We start from the raw sequence: 14,600 nt of genomic DNA on the forward strand, positions 1-14,600 counted from the left end.
GTGCTCCATGCATACCTATGGGAAAGCCTCTGACGCTGAAACTGGCCTGCACGCCGCTGTTTAACAACGATAAAGAGTAAGCAGCAAGCCATTGGCTGTGGGCTTTGTAAATTTCATTCAGTCTAGTCCAATAGCAACTGAGGAAAGATAGAGCGACAGAGTGAGGGAGCGGGAGAGAGAGCGAGAGAGAGAGAGAGAGAGAGAGAGAGAGAGTGCTACAGCTTGCTTGGTCTTTCGCTCCTTAATCTCCTTTTGCGGTCCTCTCTGCCTTCCTTTCTCTCTCTATGAAGGTAATCAGATTCCATACAATTTACAATTTCACTGCAGTGAATCTAACGAATTCCCTTAATGTATGTAGGTCATTCGCTGCCGAAAAACAGCTTTTCCTTTTCAGAACAATATCGGAGGTGTAAATACATTCATTTGGACTGTGAAATTTGCATTTGGATTTTTAAAGAGCAAGACTTTTCCCCAGATTTTCTTTGCGATAGATATTTTCATCCCTTAAAGTCCGGACTACGGAAAACGACCCTGATGGTGCAGATAGGGGGAAGGTAAGCGAAGTGTTTTCATTTTGACTTGGAAATAATAATTTGCGTTGACAGTGTGCGGATGGAATGCCTGCATGTTTGTTTGTTTCGTGGCGTCTTTTTACCGAGTATTGCTTTGCGTAGACATGCGGTGCAGGCATTTTGCGGTGAATATTTCTTCTCCCTCGGGATACATTCCGCCGTATCACGATAGAGTACGTGCAACCTGTTTTGGGAATCACTGATTATTACAAGTGAACATATTGGAAAAAAGACAAATGTGTTAGTTAAACATAGCTCCCCGATTACAGACGTTTTGTCACGTTTCTCGAATAGACTGCGCACGATTTCTGTCCCATAGAAATTCACAGAAAAGAGTTGAATTCATTATTATTCTACATACGACCAGGATTCCTGTATAAGAATGTATTTGCCAGGTGGATTTAATTCTCAGACACATCATATATTGTAATGAGGCATAGCAATTGAATATGCAGCGTGTGATCTCATTGAACAGTTTAGTCAGTCAAAAGCGGTGCATATTATTCTCAGGGCAGATTTAAAAAAAATGTATTAACTAATTAACATCGTAATACGAAACCTAATATTCGCTGCGAACTTTTTTTGTTTCGATCCTAACCTGTTATGGTGAATTGTAAATAATAATACTAATACTAATAATAATAATAATAATAATAATAATAATAATAATAATAATATGCTACATTGCTAGTTCTTGTATTGCTGACACATACAGACTAATTTCGCTACTATCGAGAGCGCAGGGTTACAACATTAGGAAGAAATTCAAGCGCAGGCTACAAGGGCAAAATATTTGCGAAATAATTCTGCTCACGCTGAACATTGGTCCGTTCGCTGAGAGATTAAAGCAACAACAGTAACAAACACAAAAATGGAAATCACAGTTGATTTTTATGAGAAGGCGGGGGCCTGGGTGGTCTGGGCCAAGGTTGTTGAATCGCACAATTATATACTCTTTCTACCAGTACATCCTTTCTGTGCGGTATGGCGAGTGCACCCTGCAGTTTCTCTTCGTTGTACATTTTAGATTTGGTTATACCTTGCAATCAAGACAAAGTCACTTACTGTTCATTCAGCTCTAGCGACTTCAACAGGGAGCCACAAGGTGGTAGTGTGGACAGCTATTATATTCGAGGGCTTTGGGAGATTTGAAGCGGTTAAAATACGTTACATGGATCTGGAAAATTCACCTGGCCCTTAAATCTGCCCATGGGACTATGTTAGAGCGCTCGTATATTAGATACGCCTTAAAAAAATTGAGCTAATTTTTAATAATAACTTGTGAGCCCTGTCAAAATTATCATTTTGCCACCTCCATGTTTGTAAGATGGCACGCTGCTGCCCTTGCAGGCTGTATGTAATTGATCTGTTCTTTCTGAGTAAGTGACAGCCGCCCTCTACTGCATCCCCTGCCCAATCACGCCCACTCATGCAATGCAGCTAGAAGGTACTACTACAATTTTCTGGAAATGTTTGTATAATGTTTTTATAATGGTATTCAATGAGTCAATTCTGATAAGGTGCCACACTTTAAAGTGAAATGGTTATGCTAGTAAGACCAACAAATGTATTGTGTAGGCTACATATACACATAAAAATAAGTGCAACAAAAGCATAATTCATGAGATTGGATTGTTTGTATCTGACTAGCAATACAGAGAACAAATTGATAAGAGCTGAATCGCTTGCAGACCTGAAACTTTTTTCAGCTGAAATACCCTGAACAAGCCCTGGTGTCACATACAGGGCCATTAAGTGTTAAAGTAACAGCTACCATTTACTGCAGGAAACAGAAACTTTAAGGAATCACATTTAAACTTGTGCCAGTTATGAACATTTTGGAGTTAAAATAGACATAGTATACAATGACAGTTTGGGTCTAAACTTAAAAATATTTTATGTATTATTTTGCATCACAACAATGATAGGCTTATCATAAATTATAGTTCCTCATTCCAGCGCAAAACTTACTTTTATAAAAATGTCCTCTTCTCCTAGTTTATCTTTTGGAATCCAAATTCATTATTTCCTTTCGAAAATGTAGTAATGTAGCTTTTTATTGATGCTCAGTACATTTTACTGTACAATCTAGTAATATTTACTGCCACAGCATAATTTCTACATCCGCCTAGACTTGAGTTAATCTTTATACTCTAACTTCTACCAAAAACATGTAGTCTTAAATTATGCTTTAATCCTTTCATGCAGCCATTTTAAATATAATTTGTTGAGCGACTGCCAAATTCTGGATTTTATTTGAATTTATCTAAAAATCTTGTTCCTAATACCCTTATCTGGGTCATTAGTGTACAAAGGAAAAGCAGAGGTGCCAACACTGATCCTTGGGGGACCCCATATTTGACTGCACTTTGCATGTGATACATCCGATTGCTAATCTTTGGATTCTGCCTTGTGGCCAAATTGAAACCCACTCTGAAAATGTATAGCTCATGATGTTGGCTACATTGTCAAAAGGTTTATGATCTTCCAATTATATTACATCATCAGTGTGGCTCCAGTCAAAACGATTTGTGGCCTCCTCAAAAAGTCTATATTTTTTAATGCATGATCTCACCGCGCAGAAATCTTGATACCCTCTGGAAGTAATCTGTGTAATAAGGGTTCACCGAATATATAGTTAGATGTTTGATGTTACATAATTTAAAATAAATAAAGCATTGAGGGTGATTATGTGGAAGTGAAAGACATTTGTCCACTATTTTCAGTTTGAACTGAAATAAAATGTAAAAATGGCTAAATTCCTTGATGAAAATTACAGATAATTTGGCAGAATCACTTAGTAATACTGGAGTGCAATTTATGGGAAGATCACTGCATTCCTTGATATGGTTTTACTATGTGCAGTAGGTGATGCCCCTTTGTAATATCCTTTCCTAATTTCCCAATCTATCATTGCCATTAGGTCATTACGAATAATGTCTTGATCACAGTAATAATACGACTGAAATAGAGGCCCGCTTAAACGCCCATAAAAGGCCAGAAGGTCTTCATAAATATGGCTGAGATTAAAGCACAAATAATTGCCTGCTGGGTATTGGATCAATATCCTTCTTTCTGTTCAGATAGCAGCGATAGACAGGCACCCAAGCAGTCTGTGTGTAGCAGTCATGCTCCAAGCTGCCTGGCTCACATACCTGCTGGGGGTGCTCGATACTGTCACCTTCGATTAGCAACCCCACTGCCGCTTTCACACGACTGGGTGCACATTCACAAGGGCTTACTTGGAACAGGAAACAGTATTGTCATATAGGGAAAATCATCAGCCTGGGAGTTTTAGTCACCTCTCACAGGACGAAGCCACAGACCACGTGAAGTTCACGTCAGTGCTTTAATTCGTTTTCTTGTTTATGGGCACCTTCACCTGGGTGGTTTGGTATTTGGCGCACAGTGATGAGCGCTCCCTGAACCAGATCTTCTTATGCTAATTAATATGCAAATTGCCAATCCCACCTTCATTGAAATGCACATTAATTATCGTCTGCAATCTTACATGGCAGATATTTATTCTGCAGAACGGCACTGTTACCTCTCCCTCCATCTTTTCTCTGCTTTCTTTTCTCCCTTCATCCCTCCTTTCCTGTGACCCTTTCCTCCTTTCTTTATCATTTCTTCTTTCTTTCTCTCATCAGTTTCTCTCCTTCCCTGCATCATCCTCTCCCTCCTTGTATTTGGCTTTGGTCCTCCCCTCTTCCTGTCTCTGTGGAGTTATTGGGGCTCTGCATATCTAACGGATGAGTTCCCCAGTTTTCCACATACAGTGGGCTCCAGAATTATCGGCACCCTTGATAATAAATGAAGAAAAAAGGCTGCATATAATAAAAAACACAGATAATAATATGTATGTTATGTTCAAACATATGGGAAAACTATATATTTTCTGTCCACGGACAGTGAGGAAGATGGTGAGGGAGTCCATAAAGAACCAATGGATCACAGTTTAAGAATTGCAGAGATTGATTGCATCTTGGGGTCCCCAAGTCTCAAAAAGAAGAATTGCACCCCCATACCAACAAACTCTTTGGGAGGGTGGCACAAAGAAAGCCCTTACTGATCACAATAAACAAAACCAAGTCTCTGGACTTGCGAAATGTCATTGGAATTATGACTGTCAGAGAGTGCTATGGTCAAATGAGACCAAAATGTTATGTTTTGCCCATACTCACCAATGGCATGTTTGGTGGAAAAAGAGGAATGCATACAAGGAGAAGCATCTCGTACCTACTGTCAAATATGGAGGTGGGTCATTGATGCTTTGGAGATGTTTTGCTGCCAATGGTCCAGGGGCACCATTTAAGATCAGAGTACCTGGACATTTTGGTAGAAATGTGGTCGTCTCTGCTAGGAAGCTGAGACTTGGTCGTAAGTAGATTGTCATGCAGGACTATGACTCTAGACCTACGTCAACCTGCGCGCACAAATAGTTACGTGACAACAACATCCATGTTCTGCAATGGCCATCTCAGTCTCCAGACTTAAATCCCATCAAAAATCTGTGGTCTGAACTGGTTGCAGACATGAACCAGTTGCACCCAAGGCTATCAATGATTCTGAAGTTCTGCATAGAGTGTTGAAAAAAAAAATCCCCCCAAATGTATCCCTCCTTATCACTAATTTTCAGAAAAGTCTCATGGCCTTCAGTTTTGCCAGGATTGTATGCACAAAATATTAAACCTGGGGTGCCAATAATTCTGAAAAAATAAAAGTATATAATTTTCCTACATGTTTGAACATAACATATAGATTATAATCTGTGATGTCGCAGTTCTAAATACAGCCTTTTTATTCATTTTTATCGAGGGACAATAGTCATGGAGCCCACTGCATATCCGAGCCTCAGCAATGCATGCCGGGATAGGCTCCAGCCCCCCTGCGACCCTGTTCAGGATAAGCGGGTTAGGATAATGAATGAATGAATGAATGAGCAATGCCGTGCTCACATCACAAACATCGCTGTGTGACGGATTAAATAGTGTCATTCATTGCTAGTTAAATGTTAAACGTGTCATGCAGTTAATAGTCACATCTCTAAAGATGAAACGGGTGCCCTGGCTAAGTGCCACTTTATATCAGGAGGACAGGGGCCTCGTGAACATTCTTAAGCAAACAGCAGGACTGAATCCAGTTTCACTCACAGTGGGCAGCGTAAGACATTCATTGAAGCCAGGGATACATTAGAAATAAGCCATTCAATAAAATAAAATGGTACAGAAAAATGCTAAATAAATAAACAAATAAATCCAGATTTGTGAAGCGTCCAGCGGCTGATTTTGAGCCATTAATGAATATGTCAATTCCTGAGATTTTTAAGGGACAGAATAGGATGGCTCAGGGAAGCTAGGAGCCTGCTGACGTATGGAGCATTTGCTTAGATGTGAAAGCTGCCATGGCCTGTTAGCGTGAAAGTGTGAAAACTAATTAATGGGCTTTTCAGATTTAACTAACTGAGCCTGAAATCCTGCTGACCACTCTACGTTCAGGCAGGGCAGCCAAGGGAGGAGAGTATTTTCCTTGGAAATTAAATTACCTGCGGGATATTTAAGCCTGAACGTTTTCCCATTATGGCATGCAAACAGGTTTCTGGCCTTCAGTTTCATAAATAGGCCACAAGAGGCCAGGACTTCAGAATGATATTGATTAAAGTTGGTATATTTTTAAAGTAGGTTACTGGTACTGGCCGAATGTATTTGTTTTTTTTATTATTCATTAAAGTAACTTTCCAACCAGGATTTATAATGCATTTTTATGAGTACCAACCTAATTATAATATTATACAAATATTTGTAATGCTATTGGTAATGATTGAAGCATTGGGATGTTAGATGAAAGATACAAACTTTTGGGATGATTCACTGGTCCCCTATTACCACTGGTGATGGTAGATGATATTGTATGGACAGTGTTATAATATCACTGCACTGGAGAGCACTGGATCACATGCATACCCTTATGAAAGAATCACATGTTGCTCCAATGAGCCAGAGAGAATGTTCTGGCATTTCTCCATACAGCACTTGCACTGTATCACTATCACTGACTGGCAAGTATACCAGGAAATATGCATATGTGACACTGATACAGGCACACATCAGCCCGCACAATGCTACATTTGGTCTTGGATTACCTCTGAAACTATTTGTGCAGTATGCTACAAATGTGCATGTTGAAAAATGACATATGTTGGTGAGATGGTGAGATGCCTTCAGTAGACTTTGTTGGTTTTGTAGTGAATTGCAGGCTTTGCCTGGAAACAACATAATCAGTATAGGGACACAACAATAAGAGATAGATGGACACCAGTTAATTATGCCATTCCTGCTGATATGCAGTGAGGTGTTTTTGGCCTGGTCGCTGAGACGGGGGTCGCAGCATGTCCTCGCTGTGTGGTAGGCACCTGGCATGAGACGCGGTAGAAAGGGTCAGTAGTTTCATAAATCAATACCTGGGGATGAGGCTGCCCCAAACAGCCGTCCTCTGCAGAATCCTCAGCGACAGCTCTGTTAATGGAGGCGCGCGTTAATAAACGAGCACTGACCCATTCCTCATGATTTACACAGAGAAATGACTAGCCACTCCGTCCTCCTGATTAATGCAGGGCCCCCCCTTCGTTATGGGAGAATTCATCCTTTCTAACAGCTGTATAACAGCAGGCTCCCTTATCTCCCGGCCGGCCTCTCCCCACCCTGATAATAACCCCACCCTACCCTATCCACACCACGCCTCCCCCAGTTTGAGGTTAAATCTATAGCAGGGAGGAGGCCAGTAAATAATGGCTATGGGACACTGGACAGGAAGGCCTTGGTGGTACAAATCAGAAACAGCGGGCAGCATCTTAGCAGGATGGTTTAAACTGATGAGAAAAACACAGTCAAGATATTGCACCAGGAGCAAGATTATAATTTCCATGTGCTGTAATTATTATAATATCAGGGTTGTGACAAATGTGACCATAAATTTATTGAAATATTGCCGAAAATATCTAGCTGAAACTGAAGGTGAATGTAAAATAAGACCAGAGTGCTGACGTCTCAGCACTGGAAATGCTGTGTCACGTCCAACGTGTAAAGTTGAATGTGTAAGATTTTTTTAAAGTTTTTTTTAAATCATTATTTTATAGTTTAGTTGTTTTTTCCAGTCCTGGTCTTGGTCTTTTTCAATTAAAGCCGATATTGATTATGTTAAACAAGCAAATGATCCAGGAAAGCCAAGCATGAACGATGTGTGTGATAGAGAGAAATAATGGATTTTTAAAAAACCTGACAGCAAACAAATTTCACGACCGTAAGTGTTCCAAACAGAATGACTTCCGCCGTGGTCAAAAAGAGGCAGATTACAGCCGTAATGGCAGGAGAGGCCATTGTACCTTCTGAACAGTCACATCACCAGAAGGGCTTCTGAGGGCCAAACTGTGTATCTGTGCAATATTGCTTTTATAATTAATGCTATGCTCTATACAATTGTTAATATGTATATCTGTGTCAGTGTGAGACAATTTACAAAAATAACTATCTTTATAACGAATGACAAAAAAAAAAACTGTGATCACCTATTATTATCAATAAATTATTTGCGGATAAAATGACGAGTACACAAACAAGTTACTTAAAAAAATAAGTACCTTTATGTTCATTAAATAAAGTAGTGGGCATGCAGTGCTTTATGCGGATCTGAGGACTGAACTGTAATAAACATTTCATATGCATAATTGCAATTTTGCCACTATTGACTATGCCATTATTATTATTTTTATTACTCAGCACTTGAGCATAATAAATGATACAGAAATTGTTGCATTACACCTTTCTTGTTTGAGTTGGGGTTTAATCTTTGCTGTTTTAAAGCAAATATTAAGACGTGAAAGAACACATTCAGCAGGCCCTTGTTAGTCATTAATTCAGATTGTCTGCTTTCTTTTAACTACAGGCTGATCAATAGAACGGAAATCAATTCTGGGAAGCAGTAGCACCAGCGAAAACAAACAAAAAAAAACAACAACGTTATCTGTCCTCCTGTTGCCTAGAGACCAAGTCCTCCAACAAGCCAAGCCCTGCCTCCTGGGATGGGGAATGCTGTGAGGGCCAATCTGATCAGGGGCCGTTCCACCTGCCAGTCTGGCGTAGCAGCCTGAAGCCGAGGGTTGGACTGTGGAAGAACTGGACCGTACAGCACCGGACCGCACCGGACCGCACCGCGACCCCTCGAGCAGCAGACCATGTCGAGGCCCGGAGGAACCGCATGGCTGCCGCTCCTGTTCGCCCCCGCCTGCGCCATGCTCAACGCCAACCTGCTCGTCTGGACGGCCGCCGCCGCGGCGTGGCTGACCGCGGTCACCGTCAGCGGTCAGCAGCCGCAGTACTCCGTCGTCACCACAAACTACGGCAAGATCCGCGGATTAAAAACGGCCCTGCCCAACGAGATCCTGGGGCCGGTGGAGCAGTACCTGGGGATCCCCTACGCCGCTCCGCCCACCGGCTCCCGGAGGTTCCAGGCCCCCGAGCCCCCCTCCTCCTGGCCCGGCATCCGGAACGCCACACAGTTCGCGGCGGTCTGTCCCCAGTACCTGGAGGACAGGTACCTGCTGAACGACATGCTGCCCGTGTGGTTCACCGCCAATTTGGATACAGTGGTTACCTACGTGCAGGACCAAAATGAAGACTGCCTTTACTTAAACATCTACGTGCCCACGGAGGACGGTAGGTGAAGCGATTCCGCGGCTAATGCTCCGCCTCTCCCTCCTCTACCGCAGGGCACTGAGCCAGACAAATGAGTTCGAGTCTCAGTCCCACGGATTCAGTTTTCATACAAATTTAGTTCATTTAATACATTTACATTTAAAAAAAAAAAATCAGAATTGGATTCTTTAGAACATTTATTCACTTTTTCCACTAATGTGTATGCATTAAATCCCCCTGGGCATTTGCTTAGTTTCACTGAAATCAATTTACAAAGCTAGCTTCTGTGTAGGTGCAGTACTGTATGTATGCTTCCGATTTTGTAATTTGTGGATATTTGGAATAATTTCCCTATTGCTGTTCTTCAGTATACAATACCTGTTTGAGTGGTCAGATTAACTTGAGGAAACAAAGAGAGTCTTAGCTGCTGTAGTCAAAGAGACGACCAATAGGACACGAAGCCAGAGAACATACACACTTCACAATCATGTGCACTTGCTTGAATTGAAAACATATGAACACAATCTCTACAAATAGCCATCAGCGCAGGAAATGACAGCTGTCATCCAGGCTCTTTCCTATGCTAGGACCTCTCCTGTTCTTTAGATAACCATTATGTTCATGTACTACATGAGATGTTGCCAAAACCCCATTCTGCTCATGCCTCCTACGAGATGGAAAATGAAATAAAATAAAGAAAAACGTTATTCCAAAGGATGGGTTCCGCAGTCAACCGTGATGGAATTTTGCCGTGGATCACAAATAGCTCAATTACGCAGAATCATACACTGTAAAAACCTATTATTGGAAATGGATGTGCTTGCACATAAATTGGAAATGGTGGCGTATAACATCACTTTTCCCATCATTACGGCTCAACGTTTGATAATGGATCTGCGGAGAGATGGGTGAATAATGAGGTCAGCGTCAAAATCCGTTATAAATATGTGAGTGCGCTGCAACAGCAGGGAAAAAGCAGAGAACTGCACATTGAGTATTTTCCCATTGACGGGTTTGATTTATATGGAATTAATGCACAGCATATATGTTATAATATGTCCCATCATTTAATATTGAGGAGCCAAATGTGTATTAATGCTTGATCCAACACATTTTAAATGCAGGACCATTCATTATTTATGGCATGAGAAATATATCAGATCTGCCATTAGTGCTGGGGAATATGCAAGATCCTGTGTACCTCAGTGAGTGGAAAGCTGACTCCACAACATGGGTAAAATAAAATGTACATCCAAGATTGACAGGTCGTGGGTGTGCTGTAAAATATTAAGTTTTTATTAAGTATTCAGAAAAAACATCTGCTTATGGATGTTACATGCCGTGTTATATTGGACTTGGCAATTCCCTCATTTCTAAGAATACAAAATATTTGGCGCTCGTCTTAAAAAAAAGGTATTTCAGTCTAATTATACGAGTCAAATATTTGCGGAATCATCACCCGTTTAGTGATCCTCAGACCGGGGTTGACTTGTTTGCCGTACACTTTCAGAAAGGAAAACAAACTGATGTGGATGCTAGCATGAGAACAGTCAAAAGGCTGTCTGTGTGGGCCCCTGGGACAGAGAGCTAGACTGTGACCATGAGAGTGTGTTCAAGGTTGAATGCTGCAGTTTCCAGCTTTGAACAAAGACTCTAAATTGCCTGAGCCAAATTTCAGCTGCTCCGATGCATTGCTGGATGTACAGATCACTGAACTGTAAGCACCGTAAGCCATTAAGCAAACAGATTATCATAATCATGGGGCAGTGTTTAAAGGTTAGTAAAGAGGCAACGTAATTGTGTTTCTCGGGCTTGGTGGATCGGCTCTGTATATAGTTTGAACTGCGGGATGAATACCCGATTAAGTAGCAGGGGGAGGGATAATCTCACCGCCAATGTGAATGGGGATACACTGAGTGCGAGAAGTTCCTATGGTTTCCTGTGTGCTTGCCTTGAAAAGAGCTTTGTTGTGCATCTCAAGTCTACTCATACTGTTTCCCCATAAAATCCTGCCGTTTGTCACAGCAGATCCCCACTAAGCCAGGATGCAAAAGCTCAAACGTGTGTGAGGTGGAGAATGCCAGTGAGCACCAAGGGTTTGTGTAGTAAATGCACTGCAGGTATGTTGGGTCTTGATGTGAAGGAGGCTAAAACATACCTGAGATGTTGATCTTGCTGCAAACCCTTTTCTTTCATTGGAGTGATACAGAGGAAGGTGTTCAGTGTAAAATCAACCCTAACAGAGTACAATTTGGGCCCAAATGTACTCTGTTGTTGTTGTTTTAAAACTGAACATTTTGCTGTGGAGTGTTGCAGGGACGTTCCTCAGTACCAAAAAAATGTTCATGTTCTCCAGAGCTTGAAATGGCAGGTCAAACTGAAACATTTTCACATTTTGTTGTTGGATCCTGATTTCATGGGAAAGATTAACATGAAGCTTTTCATTATGTGGCAAGATTCATAAAGGAGGTATTTTCCTGAAATATGTGGCAAACAGACTACGCGAGCGACATTTCTTTAAATTTCAGTGACTCTTCTGTCATTTTTCTGTCTCATCTTTGAGAAGAAAAGCATAAAACATTTTCTCCCCTTTGGTCTATTTTTAGTCATTTCTTTACAGATAAAAGAGTGATAATTTCCCAGAAGTGGGTTTTATCCTTTTCTCTGCAGCGAGGGCTGACTGTAAAAGTGCCTTTATAGTGATTCAATCAGGAAAAGTGAGTGGCCTGGGGGGGAGGCTGTTCTGAATGTGGAGGCCGGCAGACAGCATGCGGCTCCCTGTCTTATTCTATCTGTCCTCCATTCATTTCCTTAAAGACCCAGTACAGGACGTGGGCTTCTGCAACGATGCATATTTCTGTTTTCCGCTCAGAATTAATGTCACAACACGCACCGTACGAAGAGCATCCGCATTCCCCACAATAGGAGGAATATACAGTAGAAACTCAGAGACCCGTTCACATCAAGAACAAAGGTCGTTTGGAGCATGGTTTATTTTTGTTGAGTGTGTTCATGAATCATAATAAACCAATAAACTCAATGGCCCAAACGGTAACTGTTATATAAATTGCAATCAACAATAGGCTAAACATGTACAAGAGACTAGACTTGTACAATAGCCAAAATAGAAACAAATCCATACAGTGACATTAGAAGGGCAATGAGGTTTTGCACTCATGTGGTTGCAAAGGTCCACGCTTGCATTAACCGTAGCCATCAGTATGAAATGATTCTCCTGCTTTTTACTTTCATCTGTCAGCAAATTTTGTCCTGGACATTTTTTTTTATGTCAAAAGCATTTCCTTGCAGGCTACTCTTTAGCAACAGCTGTTAAGCTCACTCCCTTGTTTAAGTTTGATGTAATTTTTGGTTTTTGCTCAATTAATAGTGTTACTCATTTTGCGTTTTGCAGTCGTAATTTCGTATTAATGGTATAGTTTCTATTACATACCCTGTTTGGAGCACTGAGGTTCTGCTGTATTCAGTTGGGACGTGGTTGGATTCATGGGTTCATGGGTTCATGAACATTGATTTACAAGGCTAATTATGTGACCCTCTCTATCATACTTGGTCGGTAGTCCCAGCGACCAATTTCATATAAATCGATGTTTATGTAAAATTTTTTAGCTGTTTTAAGGCTTTAATCTTCATTTCGTAGAACATCTTGGCTTTCATAATCTGCATGTCTTAATGCTAAATTCAGAGTAAAAAATATAGTTTTATAAGCTTTTAATCACTAGATGTCAAAGTGAAAGTAACACCGGAGTGCATTGTTTGGAGTTTAGCTAGCTCGTCATCAGTCACCGTGCAGTCACACAATCACGACCACTAGCGACCACTTTAATGTCTTGACTTTCATGATTAGTATGTCTCAATGTAAAATATAGTTTTAAATGTGTAAAACGTAACATGGCGACCTAGCAACGGAGTTTTGTGTCATTTGGAAGCTAGCCAGCTTGTCACCGTTCACCAGCCTCCTGGCTAACAACTACATCGGCTGCATTCCTGGCTAGTTAATGTAGCTATTTCGTTTAATTTGATTTTACTCCAAAACTTGCTTTCATGGTTTTATGCATACGATGACAAGGGAGTCCCGTGTCGGTAGTCTCCCAGCCTCACGTAACTACTGTTCTTCTCAAAAAACATGGTTTTGGGGGCAACAGGACACTATTCCCTTCATAGCTGGAGTAGAGAGATAGCTTTGATATTGTTAGAAAGTTTACATTCTACTCTTTCAAATAGTTTCTAAAACTCAAAATACGTTTTCTGGTCAATACGACTGATTTTGATAGAGCAGGTCACATATGATATGATCATAGAAAAAAGACTAAAAGCTGATATACCATGTGTCCACCATGACTGTTATTGGGCTTAAAAAAATATTATCAGCATAATTTATCCGTATCTTGCCTTACACTCACTGAGTCCACACAATGGCTTTTGTGTGTTTTAATTGCACTGCTGTGCTTTACTTTTAATGTTACTCATCCAGTAAAACAACACTACTCCAGGTCCTTTGGCTGAAGTATCTGCAGGTGTTTTCTCCAACCATGCCCTACGCACCAGCTCACCTGATATCAGAAATGATTTTACCTCCATTAGTGAAGTCAGGCGGTGTACATGGTCGGAGTGAATACATTTAGATACTGCGGCCTGTAAGACCTGGAGATGAGTAGTCCTAATATAATAGGTTTAAGGCAGTGGTCTCCTACCCTGGTCCTGGAGAGCCACAGGGTCTGCTGGTTTTTGTCTTCACCTGAAAATCAGCACCCTGCTGAGACCCAGGTAACCCAGTGAGGTGAGTCAACAAGTGTAATCAACTGCTCTGATTGATTAATCAAGTGCAGAGTAACAACGGAAACAAGCAGACCCTGTAGCTCTCCAGGACCAGGGTTGGAGACCACTGGTCTAAGGATATCAACGCTCAGCTTTATATGCTGGGATATTACTCTCATCAACTTCAACTGTCAAACTGATGTGCGGTGAAAAGGTTTGATGTGGCAACAGAGAGTAGGAGTGAAATCACTCATCACACTAATCTTTCTTACATGGGGGAAATCAATGTAACAGATTATTGTATTGTACCATTGAAAGAGCATTTAGGGCGGTGCATTGCGGATAAGCTCAAAGACTACACAAGAATTTAAAAAAATGGTGAAAAGGACGTAAAATAACAAAATAAATAGTGTGTCACAGGGTTATTAAGAAGAGTAGCTCATATTTTGTTCAACTGCCAAGAACACGTGTTTGGGGCCTGCGTCCATTTTGATACCACCTTGAAAAACAAATGAGTACTGATGGCCAGAGGGCAGGGTGTATCACTGATGGGCTCACAGCC

General features: G+C 41.1%; 1 protein-coding gene across 2 annotated transcripts in view; it reads left to right on the plus strand.

Moving 5' to 3' along the window:
* Positions 1-220: 220 nt before the first annotated feature.
* nlgn4xa (neuroligin 4 X-linked a) overlaps positions 221-14,600 on the plus strand; it is a 74,613-nt gene continuing 60,233 nt past the window's right edge. The window contains exons 1-2 of one of the 2 annotated variants that reach the window (XM_061226486.1): positions 221-554; positions 8,514-9,283. In XM_061226486.1, the coding sequence (XP_061082470.1) occupies positions 8,803-9,283 (481 nt within the window). In that variant the 5' untranslated portion in view covers positions 221-554; positions 8,514-8,802. The remainder of the gene's footprint in view (positions 555-8,513; positions 9,284-14,600) is intronic. The other variant, XM_061226487.1, reaches the window with a different exon arrangement.

This window comes from Conger conger, chromosome 17 (genome assembly GCF_963514075.1).
Source record: "Conger conger chromosome 17, fConCon1.1, whole genome shotgun sequence".
Classification (NCBI taxonomy): domain Eukaryota; kingdom Metazoa; phylum Chordata; class Actinopteri; order Anguilliformes; family Congridae; genus Conger; species Conger conger.